Genomic DNA, 22,711 nt, shown 5'->3' with positions numbered 1-22,711 from the left:
TCTGCAGGGGAGAACAGGTCTCTACCCATCTCCATGTGACATCCCCTCACATACCTGTATGTCGCCAACATATCCCCTCTGAGTATCCTCTTCTCCAGGCTGAAGAGACCCAGTTCCCTCAGTCTCACCTCATACGGCATCCCCTGCAAACCGGCCACCAACCTTGTGGCCCTACGCTGCACTCACTCCAACCTGGCTATATCCTTTCTGTAATGAGGGACCCAAAACTGAACACAATACTCCAGTTGCGGGCGCACCAGGGTCGTGTAGAGTATTATTATTTTATTCATAATTGAAAGAAAAATTAATGTCATTTTCTTGATATGAGGAAAGGATCAGTGCTGATGGATTGTATTTTTGCATAAATACCTCAAGTTATCACAGGGTCAAGTAAACAAGAAAATCTAGACGATTCACAGAGCACATTAAACCACTTGGGCATTTTAACCATGCACTGTGGCTAAAATTCCTCTGTGCCTGACCAACAAAATTCCTCTACCCTTTACTTTCTCCTTGCCCCCTAATCCTCCTATAGGAGATCCAGGGGACATTGCAGGAGCACCAAGATGTTTCCCAAGCAACAGAAAACCATGCCAGATTGCAACTTTTTAGCCCACAGCTAACTATCATTTATCTAGTTATTTACAAAGGTGGAGATGTACCAGAAGCACCCTATAAAGAGTCCTGCGGAGAGCACCCTGCAGAATCCCCAGGGTTTCTAGTAGGGAGTGACAGAAAGTTTTCCAGCTGTCCCCAAGTGCTGTTTTGCCTTTTGGGGCTGCATTCTAGTTCCTTGACTAGGGAAGCAAGCCTTGCTTTTGCCAAGATGTTCCCTAGCATTTTGATTTGACAAGGACTTATCTTGTAAACTAAGTTTGAATAACACAATAAGCCATAGTGGGTTTATTAAACTATACTACAAACCAAGACCAACTAGGGTGGGTTATAAGCTGTGGTAAGGTGGCTTATACTCTTTCCTGAGGGAAGTGTGTGTCGGGTTCAGATACCATGCTTAAACCACCATGGCTTAATGTGTTGTGGAAGCCCAGTGATTGCAGCAGCAGCAGGCAGGACTGACTCTTGAGGAAGAGAAGCAGAGTGTTGCAGTTCTAGTCCCATTTTCCCCAGCAGGGAAAGGAGGAAACATGGTGGGAAGCTTCTGTTTGTGTCACCTGTCCAGCCCTTTCCAAGGAGGATGCAAGTGAAGTGCTGGTGCCTGCCCCTTGCAACATTCCTGTGCCCCAAATGGGAAGAGGTGCACTGCACATACTGGCTCACCTTCCTGGTTGATGTGGTGCCTGTGGACAGTGCACCATCTGAAGGGGACCAGGGCAATGATTTAGCTGGGTCTCCTCCCAGGGAGACTAAGCTGATTATCACCTCCACCTTGCCCCACTGATCAGCAGCAGTGTATTCCAGCTGACAAAGGAGGAAAGGGCACAGATGGCCTTTCTGCTGCTCAGCTGCGACATGCTGTGTCTGAGCAGTGGGAAGCAGTTCAACTGGCTCTTGGAATGCCATTTCTCAGCAGTAAGGAAGCCACTCCTGCCGCTTCTCTGCTCTTCAGCTGAGATGCACCTCAGGAAAAGGCACAGGCAGCCTGTCAGGGTCCAGGGCTGGCCAGAGACAAGACAGAAGCACCAACCAGTGCTACAGAACTTGAGGCAAGACATGGTTCAAAGTCCAGTCGTGCAGTCCAATAGCAAAGTCCAAAGGTCAGGAACCAGAAGTATGTACCAGAATAGAACAAGGACATGGTCATGGACAAACCAAGGGTCGAGAACAGAACGACAAACATTGGTGTAAGTACCTTGAGGCAGGATAACTGGGCAGGATACACAGCAAGACAGGGTCTTCTTTGTGGTCTCTCTGAATCACACATATGGACTCTGGGCCTGCTTTGGGCCTGTTGTTAGGAAGATTTCCTAGCTAATGTCTTTTTGACTGGATCCCCTCCTCTCTGGTCCCCGGTATATCTGGGAAAAGTCCCTGTCTACTTCCTTGGTTCTCTCCCAACCACCATTGTGGATGTCTCAGGACTTTCCTCTGCTGGTAGCTGTCACTTTTTCCTGACTTGTTCTTTCTTAGTCTCAATCTCTTACAATTCTTATTTCTTCATTCCTAGCCGCTTTTTTAAAAAAAATATCCTTATCCAAAAGCATCCTTATCCAAATCCCCCCACACACACTTTCTATCACCATCTCTTCTCCTGTACCCAGTGTTTTCATTTCTTTTCTTCTTCTTTCCCAATGGCCTTCAAGGAACCATTTTGTAAGTGTGTTCATTGTGGGAGCAAGTTGCCTCCAGTGGAGGACCATTGGCTGTGCCTCTTTTACTGGGAGAGGAGCACCTTGTTGATCTCTGTCCACACTGCCAGGCCTTTACTATACAGAATAGAGTGGGCAGATTGCATGCCAAACTATGGAACTGCATTCTGCAGGCTGCTAGCTCACCCAGGCCTATGGCACAAGAACACCAACCACGTTCTGAACTTCAGGATTGCCATGCCCACCATTCCTAGCTGCAGCGACTCCTCCAGCCATGCTGCCTACCTCATCTACCCCAGGGTGCCTGGCTTATGGCCAATAAAATGACCGGGAAGATGACAGAGTTGAAGAAGCCAAAGCACAAGAAAAGGCCTCAGATATACCACCCACATCAAGGCCAAAGGCAACTCTATCAGGTTTAGAGCTGAATTAAATCAGGCCCATGCTAATGACAGATCCAATCTCAGTAACAAGGAGAGATGTTGGCCAGACAGGATGGCATTCTGGGCCTATTTCTCTGTGGCATTGGGCCTTCATTTCTCCAATATGAGGCCACAAAGTCCTACTACAGGATGTTTCTCTGGGAGAAGATTGGCTCCTTCATCAAACATCTCTTAGAGCAATACAGAGATCTGGCTCAAGTCTTTCAGCCCAAGGACCTCCACCTGCCCCATCAGCAAATTAACGCAACATGTCACCACATTGACTGCAACTCCAGGGCCCATGGTGTGGTGGCAATTCATTAACATGCCTGACTTCATGCAGCCAGGTTATCAGAGGAAGTTCATCCCCAGACTGAAGACCTGTCATTTGATGGGGAAATCCTCTTCAGCACCAAAATGGACAAAAGGCGTGACACCATTGAGGAAGCTAGGATGTTGGCAAGGAGATGGAGTTCCCCCAACCAGAGTAGCGGGCATGTAAGGGCCTCCCTATGCTGCATGCCAGCCATGTAGATGGTATGCCCATCCCCTGTGACAACAGTTGCCCACCCAATCCAGCAGGAGGGAGGCCACTAGCCAGTTTCAACAGTCCAAAAGGAGACTGGACATGGACAAAAGACAGCACTGATTAGTGTGGCCAACCAGTTCCCCTCCTTCTGTATGGTTCAATGGACACCTATCTTCATATTTATCTTCCCATCTCCACCTACCTTCCTGCTTGGGAACCATAACATTGGTTAGGTAGTTCTTCTCCATCATGGAGAGAGGATACCAAATAGAATTTGACACCCTGCCACCTCAAGGTTCTGTGTGGATCACTATTCCCCATCCTAGCACCAGAGGTAGCTACAGTGCTATCAAAAGGGGCTATCCAACCAGTTCTTGCATCTAACCTTTGACATGGGTTCTGCTCCTAGTAAGATACAATTCTGAAGAAGGATGTCAGTCTGTCTCTGATTTGAATATGAATGTCTTCATCACTCTAAAGAAGTTTTGCATGGTTTTCTTGCAGGACATCTTACCAGTGTCATAGTAAGAAGATTGGTTTATGACTTGCCTATTTTCATATTATAATCCATCAGGATTATCAGCTTGTCCTTCACTTGTAGATTGGCATGGAAGCTTTTCCCATTCAGACTCTCCAGTACTGTAAGGAGGTTCACCAAATGCATGGCATTCATCTGTGCCCACCTGCACTTACAAGAAGACCAAGTCTTCCCCTGTCTTGATGATTGGATCCTTGTTGCCCCCTCAAAAGACAACCTCATGGATTTGAGGACTGCTCCACTTTTGACCTCCTGGAAAATTGGGACTGTCTGAATTGAAAAAAAATCTGTTCTGTCTTAGTCAATCCTCTGCATTGGAGCACTAATCTACTTGGCAATTGCAAGAGTCTGCCTCCTGGCTCTCAGAGCCACAATTCTGATAGACATGACCTCAAAGCTCCAAGCCAACCCCAGAGCTATGGTATGACAAGTATAGCACCTCCTCAGATTCATTCCAGTAATGGGCACAGTCGTTCCATTCACCAGGCTTTGGATGCATCTGCTCCAGCTCTAGTTTGTGCATGCCTGTTGTTGTTAGTCATGAAGTCATGTCTGACCCATCGCAACCCCATGGTCAACATTCCTCCAGGCCTTCCTGTCCTCCACCATCCCCCGGAGTCCACTTAAGCTCACACCAACTGCCTCAGTGACTCCATCTAGCCACCTCATCCTCTGCCATCCCCTTCTTTTTTTGCCATCTATTGTTCCCAGCATTAGGCTCTTCTTCACAAAGTCCTTCCTTCTCATTAGGTGGCCAAAGTATTTGAGTTTCATCTTCAGTATCTGGCCTTCTAAAGAGCAGTCAGGGTTGATCTCCTCTAGGACTGACCAGTTTGATCGCCTTGTGGTCCAAGGGACTCACAGGAGTCTCCTCCAGCACCACAATTCAAAGGCCTCAATCCTTTTGTCCCTCAAGTCTGGTCATTCATCCCAACCTGGAGCCTTTCAGTTGTTCTCCAAGCCCTAATGAAATGATCCTTTGAATTATTGGCCACCACAGACTTCAGAATTCTCTCCAGGAGGGTAGCCTTCTTCATGGCCATCATATCAGCCAGAAGGACCAGCCAACGCTCTGTGCTCTGCATTGTCCAACCATACCTCACCTTTCACAGAGACAAGGCAGTCTTGTGTCCAAACCCCTCATTCCTCTTGAAGGTCACTTCACCATTCCACCTTAACCAGGACATTGTTCTACCAGTATTTTTTGCTACACTGTCAAACCCAGTGGAATCTACCCTGCACATACTTGATGTACACTAGTATACACTTGCACTTGCATTCTACTTTTTTCAAACCCTTTTGCCATTCCCAGAGACTTTTCATTTGCTATGGTGAGAAGTCCAGAGGAAAACCTGTCAGCTCTTAATGGCATGCACACTGGGTGATTGAGACCATCACACCTGCCTACCAGATCAGTCCTCTGCTGATGACACCTTTCCACTGCCATCTCAAAGTTAAGCTCACTAGTTGCTCATATGTGTGATTCGCAGAGACCACAAAGAAGAAAGTCAGGTTGCTTACCTGTAACTGTAGTTCTCTGAGTGGTCATCTGTGCATTCACACAACCCAGTGTGGGTTGTGTGAATGCACAACCCACACTGTGAGAGCCAGTGTGGTGTGAGAGCCAGTGTGGTGTACTGGTTAAGATCATGGGACTGGGACTCAGACGATCTGGGTTCTAGTCCCTGCTCTAGTGCCTGCTCAGCCATGGAGCCAACTGGGTGACTTTGGGCCAGTCACAGACTCTCAGCCCAACCTACTTCACAGGGTTGTTGTTGTGGGGATAATATGGAGGAGGAGAATGATGTAAGCTGCCTTGAGTCCTTTGTAGAAAAAAGGCAGGATATCAATCAATCAATCAATAAAAACCCATCCTCTGGCCCCATGCTGGTGCCAATTGGCTATGATACTCTTCAGTTCCTCAACTCTGTAGCCCTTGGGTTTGAGGTCAGCTGCTTACCAGCCTCTCCTTAGTTCCAGGGCCACAATATCAGTCTCAATGGACCTGAGGTATCAGTCTCAATGGACCTTGCAGATATACTGGAGGGACAGGAGGTGAGGGGCTCCCACCAAAACGAGTTTAGCCGTCCCAACAACATTCCCCATGCAGATCAAAGCCCATCTGTATAAATGCACAGATGACCACTCAAAGAATGACAGCGACAGGTAAGCACCCTGACCTGTCACAGCAAGGGTCAGGCAAGATACCATAGGAATGGAATCACAACTAGCAGGCAAACCTGCATTGCTGAATCAAGGCAGGATACAATTGGAACCAAGTGCAGCAAGGGTCAGGCAAGGTGCAGCAGCTGAACCACAATGCAGCCAGCAAGAAGATCTATGTTGCTGAGGTAAGACAGATAGGCAGGATACAAACAGTGGGGCAGGATTTAGGTCAGGCACTACAGCAAACAGGAAGACCTGTGTTGCTGAGGGCACATGGTAAGACAGGAAACACAGTAAGAGGCAGCAAGGCTCAGGTATAGCAGAGGAGATGAACCACACCATCATCAGCAAGACCTATATTGCTGAGGTGAGACAGAGGCAGGATCTGGATGAGGCAAGATGCAGGCACTACAGTAAACATTGCAGTGAGCCCGTTCTGGAGAAAAGAGCTTGCTCTTGCATAGCTCTTCCCCCCAGGGCTCCCCATCTGGTGCTCATCTGGAGGCTGAGAGATCCAGCAGGGCCTGGGACCCATCTTGTGAATACTGAGGTGAACTTCTGGGTTCTGACCATCAGATGATGCCCAGAGCAACCCAAAACCTGACAAAGTCTTTCTCCTGCTCCACTGTGCAGCGCATTGTCTTGGGCTGGATTTTTGAGGCCAGCATATGGTAACCCAGCTTTTCTCATTCTCGCCTCCAAGAGGTGGGTCCTGGGTGCGGAAGAGGATGACAGTGACCAAAAATGTCAGGCAGTATCATCCTGCCTCCTTCAGTATTCCTGCAGTGTCTCCTGTATGTACATACTGCATTGTCTTTTGAAAGTGTGTTATGGATTTCAGTGCAAGAGATCATAAGTAAAATCTTTGACTGTAATATGTATGTATTTGTTTTAATTTAGTGGGAAGTGCAAGCTTCTAGCCATGTCCCAAAAAAATTACACTTAATGGCTTTTTCCTATATCAGGCCTTGTTGCTAAAGGGGTAGAACTTTTTTTAACCAACCGAATGATCTCCATTCTGGCAGAGGAAATTTCTTCACCCCAAACCAGTAACTGTAGGTTACACAGTCAAGACACACATACAAGAGTAAATCCAGAATAATCTCACAGAGATTTTAGCAGCTATAGGTTGCATGATGGTACCTATAGTCTATATGGGTCCAGGCACAGAAAAATCCTTGACTAATCCAAGCAGAAAAATCCAAGCCATTTGTCAGCTCCTGCCTAACAATACTGGAGATACTGTACATAGTCTATAGCAAACAAAAATGCAAGGTCTATGAAAAGCACAATGCTTTCCATGGCATGTTATTAACAATACAGTTTCAGAGAGACAGGGGTCCAAATCTGATGCAGAGTCCTTGTATAGAGTGCTTCAAGAAGCCCAGTAAGTAAATCTAAACAGAGATGATTTGGTACAATAAAAACATGTTCCTGGAAAAGGTTCCCAGTCTCAGCATCTGCTTAAAAGCAAAGGTGTTGCTGTGAGAACTCAGCCTGTGTAAAACTACTGAGATTTTAGTTCCTCAACAAGGCTCCTGCCCAAATAGTGTGATTTGTTTTACCTTCTTGATCTGACGCTTCAGCTTGTATGTTTACTGTGAATCCCCTTTCCTCCCAATATGCTCACAATAATTCTGACATTCTGCAGGCTGAATAGGCTCAACCAGCTCCTCTCCTCTTGCCATTATGTAACTAGACATTGCCAAAGCCCTAGGCTCCTGGCTTCTCACTACTGATCTTGCTTCCAAACTTCTCTGGGCCACTTCTGACCAAATTCGATCTACAGAGGCTACTGCTGTTCTGGGGCTGAGAGCCTGCTCTGCCCTATTGCTCTGAGCTCCCTTCTTGGATGCCATTTAACAACTGTAGTCATACAATTTGCACATGCAGTCCTGGATCATAGACATTGCTTTTTCCTGGACTATTTGAACAGTTCATGTTTTGTTTTTCCTATTCTTTGCAGAGCAAAAATGATCCTTATAATCAAGGAGAATATAATGTTTACAGCACTTTCCAGAGCCATGAGCCAGAGTTTGACTATTTGAAGAGTTTGGAAATAGAGGAAAAAATAAACAAGATAAAGTGGTTACCACAACAGAATGCAGCCCATTCTCTTCTGTCAACAAATGGTAAGACTGCAGGATTAATAATAATTAATGGTATAACTGCAGAGTTAAGGTTGACTAATGCTGTTTATTCTTAGCCCTCAGTAGCAAAGTCAATGAATATTTAACATACTTTTTAATTTCATAATTCACACTGAACTGGTTCAGATATAATGTATAACGAAGATTAATTTAAGCATAGTTTGATCTGCAAACCATGATTTGTCTCTGAAAGATAAAAATCTGTCTGCTATCCCAAAATGTTCAGCAGTGACAAATTCCTGGCAAATTCTCACCATATTGTTCCCATTAGCCAAAAGCAGGAGAGGGAAGCCAAATGCTCACTTTTTGTGGAGATATCAAGCTACTCTTGGCAGAATTGGGACTAAAGAATATGCCTCATGTAGCTTTTTCCTTTTGATATGAAGTCATCATCTGGATTTTAAATTAATTTTCCTCCCCACTTCCCAAAGGTTTCAATAGACAGTCCCTGCATTTCCCATTAACTTACTAAGAGTGAGCAAGCACTTGTATAGATGAACCTCTATATATTTAAATTAGAGTAGGAGTCTTAGGGCAGGAAGAATTGTTCATGGATAGAATGTTGTCCATGGGGTCGTGATGGGTTGGGCATGACTTTGCGACTAAACAATAAAAGAATGAAAGCCTGTGCTAGAATTGCTGATTTCTTGCTTTTCAAGCATTAGGCACTTGACAGAAAGATGTGTTCACTGTTTCTGCTCTAGGCCTGCAAATTTGGATACACACAGACCTAGAATTGCTATTGTTTTCTAGGGAAAAAAATCCTATCTTGTCTGATAGATTTTGTACTAGGTACAGCACATCATGACTGCAGCAGCATCTAGGGCCTGCTCAACATCTAGTTGGCTGTAGAGGGACCTGGTCCTTGATGTCAGCTGTCCAAAGGATCTCCCTATCAGCACTGTCACTCTACTGTAGTAGTGCTATAGTACAAAGAACATATTAGAGAGATAGAGTCAGCTTTGTAGGGTGTACACCTAGTCAGTTATGATGACTGGCTTCACTGGCATGCTGTTCACCAGTGGACTTGCTCCACAGTAAAAGTTACAAATGAAAGTTTAGAAGATACATGAAGGACTCCAAAGTATGGCCCTGTCATGGCCTTGACTGGATGCAGGTGTCTATGAATCAAATTGTTCCATGAATCACTTCTTCCAAAACCATACTGGGTATAGAAATTTCATGTGTGATAAATCCAAAGCCTGCATACTTGAGGAAGCCTCAGTGACAGGAACCCCACTGGTATTTCTTCGAAATGGTTGCAGTTATCATCTTCAAGAAAAAGTTAACTGATGACACAGACTGATAAAACTACATCAAACAAGTTCCTGAAAATTAGATATGATTTATTGAAGGCCAGCTTGAAAAGGGTAAGGGTGATTCTTTTCTCCACAGGGACCACATAATGCATCTCTACCTCACACTGCTGCAAGATAAGCATCATATCCTGGACAAAGAATTTAGAAGCTGACATCCAGAAGCTACAGCTGAATTGAGGATTACTCAAATTCTCAGATGTAAGAGCTGGCTATGGGCAGATATATCAGAAGTTAGGAAATGAGCCAGGGAGATAAAGTCATAAGATCAAGCATGAATCAGAGAAAGTAGCAAGCCAGAGCAGACCAGAACCAGAAAGCAAGCTGGAAGGCACCAAAGGCAGGAAAGCATGTTTGCTTAGATAATAAGCAATAGGCCTTTTGTAGTTATTTCTGCGCAGGAGAATTAGCTTGAGTGGTAGGACAGTCCAGGAACTAAGGATAACCAGGCAATGTTACACCAGGTAATCTTAGTGAGCAATATACCTCAGAAGGAGAGGCTTGCCCCCAAATTGCTTCAAAGGGACCTTTTGCTGGGGTTTGACTCATGTGGCCAGAGAAAACAAGCCCCGTTTTTGCATTCACACTACACTTAGAAAAGAAAGAAAAGTTTATCAGAAAAATATAGAGCAGGCACAAGCTTTTATTCCCATGTTGTCCAAACAGCAAATATCCCTATTACATCCCAATCTTACTCTAACATCCTGAAATTTATACTATTTCTTTCTGAAGATATGTTTAGGTTAGGCTGTTTTGCCTAATTCCTTTAAGGGGAGAAATTTCTGACCTTTTCTCTGCAAGAATCCCAGCATTTATTCTTCTTTCACATTGGCTAACCAGGATAGGGTTAGGGTTAGGGTTTCCTGACCTTCCTGTCCTTCCTGAATTCAAGTCTTCCCAACATGGCCCTAGTCTACAAGCCCATTCTGGCCCAGGAGTTTGTGGTTCTGGCGCTAATATTGATATATACACATGTTATAGCAAGTGGTGTGCCCCACAGTAGTGTGAGTTACTACATGACTATGGAAGATCATCAGTTCAAGCATTGTTAATTCCATGATCAAAAGTCAGAAATTATTTCTCTTCTGAAGGTACTTGTGTCACCAGCAGGTACTCCATAGATATACCATCAGAAACAACATGGATTTCTGAAACTGTGGCAGCAGGGTATTGAAGCTGCTGTACAGCAAGATAACTTACTTCAGTGCAAAGAACTTTGCTGTTGCACCACTCTGCTCTAGGCTAGCCCTTTAAGGGACAGGGCCCTTTACGAGTGAAGTCTTTTCTTCACTACCTCTTCCAGCATGGCTTGTGCAACCCAAACAGATACTCATGCTGCTATACTGATGGGGCCTCAACCACCTTCCTTGGAAGCCCATCCCAGGGGTTCTAACCCTCAGTAAGTACTTCCTGACATCTAACCTGAAGCCTGGTTTCTTAAGCTTTTCCCCATTGGAATGCATCCTGCCCTCCACTACAGGGAAGAACAAGTCACAGCCCTCCTCCACATGACATGCACTCACATACTTATAAGTCACCAAAAGATCCCCTTGGATTCTCCTCTTCTTCAGGCTGAAAAGACCCAGTTCCCACAATCTCTCCTCATATGTCATCCCTCCCAACCCAACTACCATTCTTGTGGCCCTATATTAGTCCAATACTAACCTAGCTATGTCTCTCCTATAATGTGGAGCCCAGAGTTGGACTCAGTACTCCAGTTGTGGGAGTATCAGAGTCGTGCAGAGTGGTATCAGCACCTCCCTAGATCTGGAAGCCATGCTTCTGGCTATGCATCCAAGGGCAGCATTTGCCTTTTTAACCGCTTCATCACACTGCTGTCTCATGTTCAGTCAGCTCTGACAAGTACCCTGAGATTCCTTTCACAAGTGCTGCTCTCCAGCCACTTGTCCCCCACCCTGTATCTGTGACACCTGTTCCTGTGTCCCAAATGCACTTATCCACATTGAATGCCATCCAGTTGTCCCCCACCCATTTCTACAGCCTGTCCAGATCCTTTGGGATATGGATTACCTGCTCCTCAGATGTGGCCACCACCCCAATTTGGTATCATCCACGAATTTAGTCAGCAGACTGATTATCTACTCCTTGAGGTCATTGATAAAGAGATTGAACAGAATTGGACCCAGAACTGAGCCCTGGGGAATTCTGCTCATCACTGACTGCCATTTTTATTATTTATTTATTTATTTATTTATTTAGTAAACTTCTATGCCGCCCCATTCGCCGAAGCCTCGGGGCAGCTTACAACAATAAATAAATACATATAATCATATAAAAACAATATAATTGGAAATGCCCTGGCCAAAGATATAAAATCAATAAATAAGCTAACAATAAAAATGCCGTTTAAATAAAAAGGTGATTCCCCACTGATAGTCACCCTCTGCTTGCAGTCAGTCAACTATGCCCTAATCCATCGGACAGTACATTGATTTATCCCAAAGCTCAACAATTTCTTGGCCAGGATATCATGTGGCACTTTGTCAAAAGCCTTGCTAAGATCCAAGTAAACCAGATCTACTGCGACCCCTCTGTCAAGCCACTTTGAAACCTTATCATAGAATTCCACAAGGTTTGTCTGGCAAGATCCATTTTCATGGAATCCGTGCTGTATTGCTGCCAACCTTCCATCCTTATCTAGGGTTTCTAGAGTTTTCCCTATTATGATCCTTTCCATCACCTGTCCCAGTATGGATGTAAGGCTTACTGGCATGTAATTCCCATATCCCCTTGCTACCATTTTTGAGACTGGAACCAATTATGCCAACCTTCCAAATGGGAACTTCTCCATTTTCCATTAGACCTCAAAAATGTAGACCAACGGAGGTGAGAGCATGCCTGCCAATTCCCAGTATCCTTGGGTGTAGCCCATCTGTGCCCAGTGACTTTGTAACATCCAGGGCCCTGTGGAGCTTCTCAGCTTCCAATGAGGTGACTGCAATCTGTGTCCCCATAACCCCAACCTCATCTAGCCCCTCCAGGTAGAACTTCCCCAACCCTCTTTGGGGAGATCACAGAAGCAAAGTAATCATTTTACATCTGTGCCTGTTCCCTTGCATCACTTACCAGATCCCTTGCCTTTCTTTTAAGTGGTCCCACCACCTGTCTCCTCTTCCTCTTCCAATTTACTTGGTAGAAGTCCTTTCGTTGTTCTTGACATTCTTCACAAGTTTCAGCTCATAATCAGCTTTAGCCTTGCACAGAATCCTTCTGCAACATGCTGCCTCTTTCTTTTGTCCACTTGCCCCAGTGTCCATTTCCTGGGAAGGTCCCTCTTCCTTATAATCACTCTCTTCGCATCCATGGTGGTACCCTCCTATGCCTCCCTTCTTTGATAATCAGTGGTATCGTTAAGACTTGTGCCTCCAAGACCCTAACCCATCCACCCCTCCTGAACAGTACCCTCTCCCAGGAGCTTTCCCCCAGTCTGCCCTTGAATTGAGTGGCCCTCAAGAAGCCCCAGCTTCTACCACTTGACCTACTAGAAGCTGGGACAGCTTTCCCTGATCTCAAAACATAGGATGGAGTGGTAACTCACATCCAGAGCTTCCTAATCTGCTCATCACCAGATCCTCCCTGTTGGTCAGAACCAAATCTAAGATGTTTCCCTCCCTTGTTGCCTCTCAGAGCCTCTGCGTGAAAAACCCTTCCTCCATAGCTAGTGACAGGATCTAGCTGCCACCACTGACTGCATCTCCAAACTAGTATCAGGGAAGTTGAAGTCTCCCAGTATGACTGTGTCCCTCCCCTGGAATACCCTTCCAATCTGGTCTACCAGAGCATTGTCCAGGGTCTCAAGTTGACCTGGTGGGCAATAATATACTCCCACTATCAGATTCCTGCCTTCATCTAGACCCGTCAATCTTACCCAGTTTGCCTCTATCAGATCCCCATCTGTGCCACATTCTATCTCATTGCACCTATCACATCCTTAATATACTACACCCCCTCCCCTGTTTCCCTTCCTGTCCTTCCTAGAGAGAACATACCTTTCTGTGTTAACATTCCAGTTCTGCTTTTAATCCCACCATGTTTCATCCCACCACCAGCTCATACACATGCCTCAAGCTCTTCCTGGTTGTTTCCCATGCACTTAGCATTGGTATATATACATCAAAGCTCTTTCCATGAAATCTATCCCTTGCTCCCCTGACCTCCTCCTTCCTCCTGGCCTGCCTGGCACAGCAGGAACCCTCTGTGGAGAACTCATGCCAGCCCTTGCAGTTCCTACATCACCTTGACCCTAAGACCCTGATCCTGTTCCTTCATCAATCTGATCATGATTTGTTTCTGAGGGCCCTGATCCCCCCCACCCCCGGATCAGTTTAAAGCTCTCCACACAAAGCCCATTAGAGCATTCCTAAAAGTTGCTTTCCCCCTTCTGGTGAGGTGCACCCTGTCCCTTGCCAGAAGTTCCTTTGGCAATAATTGGTTGCTGTGGTCAAGAAACCCAAAGTATTCCCCCTCCATCCAATCATTCATCTCTGCAACCATCCTCTCCCTGGTTGGCCCATGTCCTTGAACAGGGAGAAGAGAGGAAAAGGCCACCTGAATCTTGAATCTCTTGCCAAGAACCTCAAAATCCTGAGTGATCCCACCCATTTCCTGCCTGCTGTGTCGTTTGTTCCCATGTAGATCACCAGAAGTGACTGATGTACCCTTGAGGGAAGAAGATGCTCTAGTCTGTCTGTCACATGCCGGATGCATGCTCCTGGCAGACAGCAGACCTACTTCATCCCTAGATCCAGCTGACACACTGCTGTCATGGTACCCCTTAATAATGACAATGACCCGCCTTCCTTTTGCCTGTCTGGTGAAGATTGGAGGCTGCACCTTGGCCCCTACATGTCTGATAGGGGCCCCCTGCGCCTGCCTAGCCTCAGGCCAGGCTTCCCAAGCAGAGTGCGCTTCCCGAGCACACTGGTCCCCCAGGGGATTTGTGGTCCCACTCTGTTCAAGCAGAGAAAACCTCTCAGCTTCACTTTCATGTCAGGAGATGGAGGGCGTGGTGCTGGCCTCCACCTCCTTAGCATGGCATACTTCCATGTCTCCAGAGCTGATTTGCCAGTGGGCTCTTTATCTTCAACCCGACTGGAAGGGTGCTACAGTTGGTCAGCCTGGAGGACCTCCTGGGCAATGTCCAGGTACTGTTCCCCCTCCATTATCCCCCAGATGGTGCCAATGGCATGCTCCAGACCCTTCAGACCTTTTCCTCCAGACCTTTTCTTCAAGGAGAGCTAGGACCCACTCCTGTTCAAATACCAGCTTGCACTTAGTGCAAGTGTATCCCAGCTCCTGCTGCAGGAGGAAGACATACATTCTGCAGAAGCTGCAGGCAACCATCACACCTGCCATGGCCATCTTCTGGCCTGACATAGGCCACCTCTCAGAGAACTTTGTTTCTGTTTGCCCTATGCACCCTTGTCTTGTCTTGCCTTTGCTATGCTACCCTCACTTGAGCCTGAGAACCATGCTCCCTCAGTGAGGACAGAGTCCCTGGAGAAGAGAGTCCCTGGGCAACCCAGGCTGCAACCAAGAGATAACACCCCCTCTGCTTCCTCCTAGGCCTCTCTGGCCTCTCTAGTCCTGCCTCCCTTACTCTCCACTCCTCCTTCCCCCCACCCCACCCCACCCCACCCCACCCCACCCCAAGCTCCTACCTTGCCTTCACAAGTTCCCTAGCAAGTTCCCTCCCTTCTCTCCACACTTCCTCAACCTCTGCTTCTGCCAAGATCCAAAAAAGAGACTTTCTGAATGATCTATCCATGCAACTCCCATGAGGCATCACTGCCCCTTGACTTTAAGCAGCGGTCATGGAGATCATGAGGGGCAATCTTTCCAGTCTTCACTCCCTGCAGGATAATGATATTGACTGTTTACAGCCAAATGCAGCATCTGCAAGGGTAAATTTCCAGAAAGACTCTCATGGCCTCACTGTAAAACCCTGCCAAATGTTCCCAGGCACTACTGGAATGAATTGCCTGTTCTCAGGCTCCGGGATTGCTGCCCAAGGTCCTAAAGCTAACTCAATGTAGGGATGGTTAGCACAGGAAAAGGAGGACACATGGCAGCAGCAAAGGAGGGAAAGGTGATTTCTGTTTTGGATTGAAGGCTTCTAAGTGCAGGGCAAGTTGGATGGGACCAAGGAGAGAATGTTATGGATCCTAGGATCATTTAGTCCAAATCCAGGATCAGGAAGTGGGGGAAGGAAAATCCAGGTGGAGTGACTATTTTGTTTTGGGAGGTGGACTTAACCTACCAATGGGGTTAAGGAAACTAAGTTGCAAAACACTAGGGACTGAAAGAAAGGTGTTGTTCCAGTATGCCTCAGGTACCAACTCAGATGTAGTCAAAACTTTGAGCTTGCATCCAGGTACAACTACAAACAATCTGCCCTACTCCAGCAGAGTATCATTTGGAATTTTGGAACCCCCTGCACAAGTCTATGCTTCTAAGTGGACAGGCTAAGCAGGGTATCTTCAGAGACTGGAGTGGTCAGAACAGTGCTGGTGTTGGGGGCCTACCCTTCATCAGAGTGCTTTCAGGCTCTGTAATGTCAGAGTGATTATTAGCAGGGTTGCAATGATGTCACATATAATACTAGTCCCCTCTTCAGAAGCTCATCCCCTCTTAGCCCTGTTTTGCCTGAGTACAAAGAATGAAATTAACAGGCAAAGGTTAGGGTGTGTACCCCTGACCTGTGCCATGGTTGATCTCCAAGCCTACAGCCTTTGCACTCAGTGAGGAACTGGAGGCAGACTCTGTACTGCCATGAGTCTAGGATGGTGGCCATGTTGTGTTCTTCCCATCTGTCTACTGCAAAAGAGTCAGAAATTAGCTAGTTTCTGAAAGGATACATAGGTGTGCAGGAGCCAGGAGCCAAGTGAACATTTAGATGAATATGCAGAGTGGGAAGTAAGCACTGGTGATAAGTAACAAGGAACTATGGGCTACTATGGGGAAAGGACTGATAAATCAACACCCATCAGCAGTTGGGTCTCTGGATAGGGAGCTACCAAGTGAAAATCCACACATGTTGCCCACAGCCATGGTAGGATCTGGATGGTTTCATTGTTCTGCAAATGTTTGACTTAGTTTCTACAACTGATGCAGAGTCTGTAGTTCCTGGAGGAATTGATAGTGGCTGAAACTGAAGTTTGAAAAAAGAAGTGTGTGTTGAGTGGAGGAATGTTGGAAATCATTGTAAATTAGTTTGGCTAAGGGCAGCAGCACTGTCCAGTTATCTTGTTGTAAGTTCACATAGCACCAGAGCTATTGTCCAAGAGCATTCAGTTTGCCCATTCAATTGTTTGCCTATCCAATATGAATAGCATCTTCAAAAGCCATGTGGTGAACTTAATGCCCCTCTCTAATTAGGTGAGTCCTGGAGATAAAGATTATTCCATATAAATAACAGCCATTTTCTTGACCAAGGAAGTTTCTGGAGGAGGAGATAATATTTTTGAAATGAGTTTGTCAGCCACAAGATGGTGGAATGTCCTGTGATAAAATCCATGGTTATTGCTTTCTATGGACCAGCAAGAATCTGGAATGGGAACAGAAGTCTCATGCATCTACTAGGTTGGTTCTTGGCCCAGCAGCATGTGTAACATGCCTCAGCATATTATTTCAAATCAGTATGAAACCTGGGCTACCAAAATTCCTGGATGACCAAGAGAAAGATCTTATTAACTATAATGGAAGAGTTGGAGTATTTCAGCCCTAAGTGGTCAGGACAAAACATAGAGCAGTCTCAGTGGTACAAGAATTCATTCTGTATTGTGAAGGGAGCATCTCTTGGGGCTTTGGGATCCTGACATTCACACTGGTGGGCCTTGCCACTATTGATCTTTAAATCGGTTTACCAAAGAAAGTGGAATCTTTGAAGCTGCAAAATTTTCTGGACATACATCTCTGGTCACCAGGTTATCTTCTTTTGCTTTGGCTTAATTTGGTTCCAAATTGGCTTAATTTGGTTCCAGCTTCCAACTTGTTAGTTGCATGCACTGGGGATGAAGTATATAAAGAAGTTAACGAGGGAAAAGAATAAGGACCTCAGGTTTGACACTGATTAAGCTGTTTTCAGGTATTCCAAAATTTGATGCTGGATTTTGGAATACCTGCATATGTATACTGCTGGCTAGCATATGTCATACTTTTTAGCAGATGACTTTCTGAATGCTGCCTTAATGGCCAGCATTGCAAAAGCAATGCTCATAAAATTGCAAGAGGCCCCCACAAATCCACCACAGCAGAGCTCTGTATCATGGCCTGTACAGAGCCCTGAAGGGTGACAGGTAAAAGCATGTACCTCTCCATATAAGTGGGTAAAGTTCAGTGGCAATAGTGAACAGCTGACTTGTTGCCCCATTGCCCAGTATCATGGGTAAAGAACATTTGACCAGGTAAGTGGTTGCAAAATTTCCTGCAATGCCAGTGTATAAACAGTGACCCCTTGTCTCCTGTCCTTTTATCTGGGCTTAACTTAGGCTGAGCTCCTTCTAGCTGTTGTGTGGTGTGGTGTTTTGCATTTTCCCTTATGGAAGAGTTGTTCACTGTAGATGGCCCCATTTGTGGTTGTTTTAAAAGCTCCATAGTGCTTGGAATAATAGTACATGATAGGCAAGCTTTCCAGATACCTATGTATCAACAGACAAAAGTGGATCAGTGTTTGGAGAGTTGATAATTTCTTCTACTCATGTCGGTTCATCATGAATGTCATCAGAGAACCCATCCTAAAATTAGTCAGCCAAGGCGACTTCTTTCTGCACTACATTATGGGACACTTTGTTGAATTCATTTGCATAGTTTGCAACCTATTTGCTTCCCTGATGGAATTGTCTGATCTTGCAGTTAGCAGTTTCAGCCTTTAGAGGCTCTTCCCAGAACTAGTGCATCGCTGTTGTTAATTCAGTAACATCTGCCAGAACTGCATCAGGTAAGCACTTGCCCCAGTTGGTAGCAGGCACAGTCAGTAGGCCAATCTGGCACCCTGCCCAAATCCAGTCATCAGGGAAATCCTCAGGATACAGGCCCATATAAAGAATATACTAAGCCTACAGTTGGGAACTATTTAAATGAACCACAACCCTTTTAAGTGGCTGCCACAGGACAGTTCCATTGGGGTTGGGTTGGTTGGACCTGGAGAATAATAACAGCCCTCAGAATGAGGTGTTCTTTGTCGTGGTCTCTGAGCATCACACATATATGGGTGCTGTGCCTGTGCAGTGCCTGTTGCCAGGAAGATATAAGAGCTGTAACGGTTTTGGCAGGAACTCTGCCCCCCATATAGTACAAATGGGTGGAGTGCTCACCCCTTCACCAGTCTGCTTGCAACTGCTGTTCGCCATACCTCAGGCCTTTTTGCTTGTCTCCTTGTCTGTTTTTGTAATACTTTGCTTCAATTTCTTCAATTACTTCTAAACTTCTAACTTTTTCGCTTCTTGGACACTTCCTTTCCCAGTTGTTCACTCTCTTACCAAAGCCCTCTTCATAATCTTTGTCCGCTCCCTCAACCAAAAAACCAAAAAACAAACAAACAAAAACCCACTATCATCTTACCTTACTGCTATACTTTTTCCTTCTTCTCGATGGCACAGCGGGCAGCTTTTTGCAGGTGTGCTCAGTGCAGAGCTAAAATGTCTCCCACTGATCCGCACTCCCTCTGTCTCCTCTGCCTAGATGAGGGACATAGGACCAATAAGTGCAACAACTGCCAATCTTTCACCAGGCAGGCTTAGAAAACCCAAGAAAATCGGCTGTGCAAGATGTTATGGGACCAAGCCCTAGTGGCTATGAAGCAGGTCTCAGCAGATACCAGCTCCTCTGCAGCTCTGAAGCCCTCTGAAGAGCGGCTCCTATCACCCATCCAAAGGGGACACTGTTGGTCCCAATGGAAAGTGCTCCTCTCACTCTCTTCCTAAGAAACATAAGAAGAGAAAGCATGTTGGCTCTGATGAGGTCACGAAACCTAGTTGTCCCAAAAAAGACAGATCCAACAACATTGAGCATCCTAAAGTGCCCTGCTCTGAGCTGATTGTTTTACCTACCTCGGTACCGTTCGAGCCTTCCAGCCACCAGTCGGTTATGCAGGTGACACCTCCAGCATCACCCCTGTGAATCACCATCTCCCCTCACTCCAGTCCCGACCGATCGGATCTGTTGGCTCGAGCCTCTATCTCAGATGGAGAAATCCATGAATCACTGCCTCAGCTGGGACTTGACCAACAACCTGTGAGGTTGCTGACTCCTACACCTGCCAGCCATTCATCTTCAGAGGGATCTCCAAGGGCCCCTCATCATCCTTCCTCCCTTCTGCCTCCACAACCTTCTGCTCCGCAACCTTCGCGGTATTGGGTGCCTTTACCCTATGGGGATTGTGATCCCAATTGCATAGATCATCCCTATCTGTGGGATTTCTATCCCTCATATGGCTATTACCCACCACCACCACCAATGTGTTGCCACTACTCCACCCCTCAATTGGCGTTGAGGGATGCTCCATCAACATCTGCTGCAGCACTTGCCCATCCACCATCTCCTGATGGCTCTTCTTCCAGCCCTCCATACCAGTCTGATTCGGATTCGAAGGAATCCTAACAAATTTCCCCCTCTTCTGATGCTGTTATCACTACCCAGGGTCTAGGATCTCCCAGGGACAGCCACGGTTGGTTCTCTGAGCCGCTCTCTCGTATGTCCTCTTCTCTCGAAATTGTGGTACAGCAGCATACTGACACAAACTGGGATGACATCTACTATGTGGCTTGTAAAGAAGACGCGGTCCCAATTGCCCTGCCATTCATTTCTACACTTCGACAGGCAATGACAGAGTCTTGGCAGCTGCCAAATCACCCTCATCCTACCTCTCAGCGTTTAGAGGCCATGTACAAAGTTTGGGAGCAGGATATACCATTCCTGTTGAAACACCCTCAACCAAACTCGATTGTTATTGAATTGACATAGGGTCATCAGTCGAGAGAACACTCGACCCCATCTGACTGCGAGGGGAGAAAAATCGACACGAAGTCTTGCTGCATCTACCCCACCATGGGACTCGGTCTGCAGATCTCCAATTATGAGGCCACTATAGCCTATTATCAGTACTTTCTTTGGCAAAAAATTTAGTCCCTCACTGCATTCCTTCCAGATCAGCAAAGGGAGCTGACCCGCATCTTCATCAGGCAGGCAATGCAGCTCTCAAAACAACGGCTCACCATAATGAGACATCATTTCGATTGCAAGTCAAGGGTGCTTCTTGGTGTCATAGCCCTCCGATGCCATGACTGGCTCAGAGCAGGGAACCTGCCTCAAGAAACTAAACAAAGAGTTGAAAACATGCCTTTTGATGGCATCGGTCTTTTCCATTCACAGACTGATGTCAAGCTCAAACATATCCATAAGGCTTACCTAACTGCACGTTGGCTGGAATATTCTACCTCTCAGTCTAGACATAAGTGGCCATGGAACAGACCCCACAGTACTGACCCTTCCAGCCCTACCATCAGGGATACCCCTCTGGACGACGGCAATTTGGCCAAAGAATCTCGGACCCAATGATCCAATGCCCCGCACTACCAACATCCCAGTCACTGTGCTGATGCTGACAAGCATCCATGCTGATGGGATGCGTGAACCTCTACTCAATCCTCCATCTCACCTTTCCCTCTCCCTTTTGGGGATTGGCTGCAAAGTTGACTCCCCATCTGGGAGTCCATCACATCTGATAGGTGGGTTTCTTTCCATCGTAGAGCATGGATATAAAATTGAGTTTGAAACTGTGTAGCCTTCAAGTCCGATTTGATATACAGCAGCCTCTCCAGCCCTCTTGGAAGAAGTCACCGAGCTCCTTCATAAGGGAGCAATCCAGAAACTTAGTTGCTCAGAAGGACTGCACAGTTTCTATTCCAGGTACTTCATGGTACTGAAGAGAGATGGGGGTGTCTGCCCCACACTGGATTTACATGGAGTTAATAAATACATAAAACTTATTAAACCATACAATCAAAACCATAAAATTAGGAATGACCACACTCCAAAACATACTTAGGTTGCTAAGGAAAAAGGATTGGTTCACATCCCTGGACTTAAAAGACTCTTACTTCCACATCAGAATCCATCCTGCTCACAGACACCTCCTTTGGTTCACTGTCAGTACCGAAGCCTATGAGTACAACGTTCTTCCATTTGGGCTTGCTACCGCTCTGAGGGTCTTTACGAAATTGTGTCCATCTTTCCGGTTTGTGCCCACTTCAGGCTTCAGGGTATCCAGATCTGTCCTTACCTGGCTCATCATCTCCCCCTCCAGAGATGACCTACTGGCTTCAATTGATACCACCTGCTCCCTGCTTGACTGATTGTGTCCTTGCATCAATAATGAAAAACCATGCCTCAGGTCATCAATTACATTGGAGCACACCTGGACTCTCTCCATACCCGAGCCTTCCTACCTGCAGACTGACGAGAGACTGATAACTTCTGTATGATGAATTACGACTCAATGGATTGTCCCAACACACTCCATTCAACAGGTGCTTGGTCATATGGCATCCACGGTATTGGTGGTGCCGAATACAAGACTCTGAATGCGGCCATTACCGTATAATGGTTCAACTGCAACTTTCATCCGGACCACAATCAATCGAACCAACTATTACAACCTCCACACTCAGTTCTCCAAACTATATCCTGGTGGACTATCGATGCCAACCTCTCTTGTGGAGTACCATTCCATGCACCGGAATGGACTGTGACACTCTATACCAGAGGTCCTCAAACTTTTTAAACAGGGGGCCAGTTCACTGTCCCTTAGACTGTTGGGGGACTGGACTATACTTTGAAAAAAATATGAACGAATTTCTATGCACACTGCACGTGTCTTATTTGTAGTGCAAAAAACAGGAAAAACAATACAATATTCAAAATGAAGAACAATTTTAATCAACATAAACTTATTAGAATTTCAATGGGAAGTATGGGCCTGCTTTTGCCTAATGAGATGGTGACACCCCAGAAACGTGTCCACAGCAACACAATGAGTATAAAACTGAGACGATTAGTACCATTTCTGCAGAGAAAAATCATAAACTCATCATGAGCACAGAGCTCATTTACATATGTGGTAGTGTGATCCACAGGGGATCGCTTTTTGGAAAGCTATGGACAGGCGGTGATGAAGTGATCTGTCACCTCCACACCATTTGTTTTAACTGCCATCTCCAATAGCAACAAAATGACACTAATAAATCTGCACTCACATTATTATTATTATTATTATTATTATTATTATTATTATTATTATTATTA

General features: G+C 45.9%; 1 protein-coding gene across 2 annotated transcripts in view; it reads left to right on the top strand.

Moving 5' to 3' along the window:
• PPP2R2C (protein phosphatase 2 regulatory subunit Bgamma) overlaps positions 1–22,711 on the top strand; it is a 212,042-nt gene that overhangs the window by 41,465 nt on the left and 147,866 nt on the right. For both annotated transcript variants that reach the window (XM_044417785.1, XM_044417784.1), the window contains exon 3: positions 7,889–8,054. In XM_044417785.1, the coding sequence (XP_044273720.1) occupies positions 7,889–8,054 (166 nt within the window). The remainder of the gene's footprint in view (positions 1–7,888; positions 8,055–22,711) is intronic.

This window comes from Varanus komodoensis, unplaced genomic scaffold (assembly GCF_004798865.1).
Source record: "Varanus komodoensis strain SLA01 unplaced genomic scaffold, ASM479886v1 scaffold9, whole genome shotgun sequence".
In the NCBI taxonomy this organism is placed as follows: domain Eukaryota; kingdom Metazoa; phylum Chordata; class Lepidosauria; order Squamata; family Varanidae; genus Varanus; species Varanus komodoensis.
The sequence above is the reverse complement of the archived record's forward strand: the minus strand, read 5'-3'. Positions and strand labels throughout refer to the sequence as shown.